General features: G+C 45.5%; 1 protein-coding gene across 1 annotated transcript; it reads right to left on the bottom strand.

Annotated features, from left to right (window-relative positions):
• Positions 1-1,171: 1,171 nt before the first annotated feature.
• On the bottom strand, positions 1,172-1,798 carry LOC311242026 (Y-box-binding protein 1-like; the record flags this gene model as incomplete). The annotated part of the gene is made up of 1 exon (XM_084330981.1): positions 1,172-1,798. The coding sequence occupies exon 1, from the start codon at positions 1,781-1,783 to the stop codon at positions 1,172-1,174; it is 612 nt and encodes a 203-aa protein (XP_084187107.1). The 5' UTR covers positions 1,784-1,798.
• Positions 1,799-4,233: the final 2,435 nt, after the last annotated feature.

The raw sequence follows: 4,233 nt of genomic DNA, 5'->3' as shown, positions 1-4,233 counted from the left end.
TACATACTTTTTACTCCTTACATTTAAAATGCAGACCTACAAAGTACAAAGTACAAATCGCACAGGTCCAACTATTTTAATTAGTATATTTGTTTCTCTGGCTTGTTTCTCTGGCAGAACTAATGCCAACGTTATTAATCCTGCGGCCGCACTTTATTTAAAAACAGCCAATCAAGTCCCCATCAATGGAAAATGAACCCACCCATACCCATGCTGATTGGTCCTTGTGCAAGACTAAAAAGCGGGGATCTTTGATTAAACACCTGCTATCAAAAAAAAAAAAAATTTTCTTTTTAGTACTTTTAGAGTAAGATTTTGAGACGGTACCCATACTTTCATGTATAATTTCTGGGTACTTTATACACCACTGCCAGTCTGCCTGCTTGCTTGCCTACCTGCCTGTCATGTGGTGGTCAGATAATTGTTATATGAAGGTTCTCTCTGGGGAATACCTCCCTCTGATGTTTCTCCTCTACGCAGATGACTGACCTAAATCCTCCTCCTCTATAGAATAGAATAGAATAGAAGTACTTTATTACGCACAGAGAACGTGAGAGACGGGTGTGTGTTGGAGAGAGAGACAGACCGAGAGAAAGAAACAGACGGAGACAAGAAGAGAGAGAGAGAGGAGTGTCAGATCCAACATATGGACATCTAATCTCTCAGATGGCTACAATCTGGGAACAACCTTTCCACCCCTAGTGGCACACGCAGGCACAACACTACAAGGTCCAATCCCAATTCACTTTCCTTGCTCCTACCCCTAGTTTTAGAGTGCCCTCGACTGGGTAGTGGCCCTTCAAAACAAAATAACAAGGTGTAGGGGTTGAAATCTTTACCTAGGAATTTCTAGGCATACTTTTTTTTTATTATTATTTTTACATCTACACATCTGCTATATTGCAGGAAGGACCGAAAAATACAGGCACAACATTAGCTTTTTGGACACCTGCCTGACTGAAAGGTCTTGGAAACGTGATTATTGCCATGAGTAATGTTGTTGCATCAGCTGCCTCAAAGGAAGCCACAGACACAGGAGGCTCAATAGAACGTCTGGCATCCAAAGACTGCAGGGCATGTCTGCATCAAACTGCCAGGTTTTTTTCAGGTCCTGTAATAAAAATCACACACACACACAGACACACACACACACTGAACTGTTATGCAGGAGTTATTTCTCTAAATACAACATTGCCGTCTGCGGGTAGCGCCGTCTGCCTGGGTGGGAGGGCCTGCGCTGCTGTGGCTGCATGTCTCCCCCTGGGGCGCTCTCTGCCCCCTCGCGGCTGCTCCTCTCGCGGCCTTCACGACTTCCGCTACTCTGCGGCTCGCCCTCGCCATCGCTCTGGTAGTTCTCAGGGTATTCTCCATTGCGGGGAGGGCCCCTCCTGCGGGGGTAGCGCCTGTAGCGGTTCCGGTCAGCGGCGTACTTGCTCCCCTGGACTGGAACGCCTGCTGAGCCGGTGACGTTGGCTGCCTCTGCTCCCTTCTCCCCTTCAACCACATCAAACTCCACAGTGTCTCCATCTCCAACACTGCAAAGGTATTTCCTTGGGTTGTTCTTTTTTATGGCCGTCTGGTGTACAAACACGTCCTTTTTCGTGTCATTCCTGTTGATAAAACCATATCCATTTTTGACGTTGAACCACTTGACTGTCCCCAAGACTCTTGTTGCGATGACCTTCTTATCCGCCGCGGAAGCTTCGATGGCCGGGCTGGACGGGCTCTCTGCGTCGTCAGCGGGCTGCGGTGGTTGTTGCGTTTCGGCGGCTTCGCTGCTCATGGTTACTGGTTGGTGATGGTGGTCTTGTGCCGGCGGTGACTCTCTAGTGTGTTTCCCGGTGCTAGATAGTAATCTGGACCGGCGGTGGTGAGAGCTGCTGCCTTCGGGCTCTCTGCTTTCCTCTCTCCGCTCCCGTTGCCGATCGCACTGGGCTATAGGGGTCGCTGCTAAGTACAGCCCCACCAAGGGCTTCCTCTTTTTATGCGGTGCAGCCATTGCCCCATCCCATAGTGGTGTGAGACCTTGTTCCACAGATTCGTGCTCATTATGCGAATGTTCAAAGGAAGACTCAAACTGGATCAGCTCACCTGGCTGCCACTGTGGAGGGTCTGGCCCAGGCAGTAGAGGACTTACTCCAGGCAGCAGTAGAGTATTTACTACAGGCAGTAGAGGCAAGGGCAAGGGTCTAGGCATGAAAGGCAGGGAACCTTGCTCCTCAGTTCCCATTTCAATACCACCATGTTCAAAATGTTCTGAAAAGTGAACAGGTGGTGCATCATCCCGTACAGGAGTGCTAGCCCTCCTGATGGGGTTTTGTAGTTGAGCATTAAGCTGTTTGTCTCGTCTTTTCAAACACTCCACCATTGACCGTTGGAGGTTATTAATATCGCTCTGAAAAGTATGTTGTAGTCGTTGACATTGACGGTCAATGTAACACCTGAGAATGTCATCTTGTCTAGTTGTATTTATATGGAAAGCCTGGATCTCTCTTTCCACAGCACTCAAACGTGACTGAAGCTGTGTAATGTCAGTAGCTACTTCGGCTTCCCCCATCCCAGAGGTAGCAAATGCGCCAGAATGGATAACAGTGACCTCAGGTTGCCGTTCCTCACTACCCCCAGAGCCATCATCATTCACATGCAAGTCATCAAGAGTCTCATCTAGATCCTGTACAGGATCTCTTCTTGTCACAAAAGGGCCAGCTGTGAAGTCTATAAGAGCCTCAGCAAGTTCTCCCTCTCCCTGGTCTGAGGCAATCTCTTCTACAACAATACTCCCTGGAATAGGAGAATGCATAGATGTAGCCATGGTATAGCAACCCCAAACTACCAAAACAAAACAAAAGCTCTTATGTCCCTTCGTGGTTGCCATTTATGTAACAAGCTTGATAATAATAAACAAACCTGTTCAGCTATAAAGAATGAGAGTACTGGAACAGTGTTAAATTCAAAGTGTTGTATTAACCAAAAAGAGGATCAAAATAAATGGGGCACCCCATAGCAACGTATGGTACAACAAAAATCATCTCAAACCAATAAGAACGGTCCTGTCAGCTTTACAGTCCATTAGCCCCAACATAAATGTTTACTGTGTATAATGTTACCATGCCTATGTTACCATGTATGTTTACCATGTATGTTTACCATGTATAATGTACCGTGTATGATGTTACCATGTATGTTTACCATGTATGTTTACCGTGTATAATGTTACCATGCCTATGTTACCATGTATGTTTACCATGTATGTTTACCATGTATAATGTACCGTGTGTGATGTTACCATGTATGTTTACCATGTATGTTTACCGTGTATAATGTTACCATGCCTATGTTACCATGTATGTTTACCATGTATGTTTACCATGTATAATGTACCGTGTGTGATGTTACCATGTATGTTTACCATGTATGTTTACCGTGTATAATGTTACCATGCCTATGTTACCATGTATGTTTACCATGTATGTTTACCATGTACCATGTATGTTTACCATGTATGTTTACCGTGTATAATGTTCAGGCCTACCAGACCATGCAGCCTGCATGGTAGTTAGTAGTGTCCAATAACACTCAAACCTTTGAGTGTCCAAAAGGTGATAAGTCCTGGGTTGATTCACATCTTAGAAAAGGAAAGGAAAAAGAAGTAATCCACTGGGAAGCACCACTGCAGCTGACCTGTCCTTGGTTACTGAAGAATCTTTTAGGAGGCCTGGCAAAATCCCTCCTTCCTCTCACAATAGCAGTAGCAAACAAAACTCCATGAGGCCATGATTCCAATCCAAGATGGCCCCCTGATGGTTGGGACCGCCCCTAACCACACCCATACCTGGAATCTTAAAGGTCAAGTTACCCAAATATGCTGACATTGGCATATCCTAACATATTGGGCCCACACTTCATTTATCAACACATTGACATCTTCTTCATAAAGTAACGCATGTTACACTTACAGTATGTTCTCCCATCTTGTGGAGACCTGTTGTGGAGTCACCTTGTGGAGACCTGTTGTGTGGTCACCTTGTGGAGACCTGTTGTGCGGTCATCTTGCCCTCCAGGCTCAGCTGTTTGCTCAGTGTCCTTTAACAATTGGTGGTGGTGATGGTGAGAAGTATCAGAGAAATTACACATTGTAATTAATTATACACTGTTATAATTCATGTTACAACATGAACACATTAGTACTATGTTACATCCCCCCAATACCTACCTGACCTCCTCCACCCCTAT

Source organism: Notolepis coatsorum (assembly GCF_963971535.1).
Source record: "Notolepis coatsorum genome assembly, chromosome: 15".
Classification (NCBI taxonomy): Eukaryota; Metazoa; Chordata; class Actinopteri; order Aulopiformes; family Paralepididae; genus Notolepis; species Notolepis coatsorum.
Note: the sequence above shows the minus strand (reverse complement) of the source record. Positions and strands in the feature narration are given on the sequence as shown.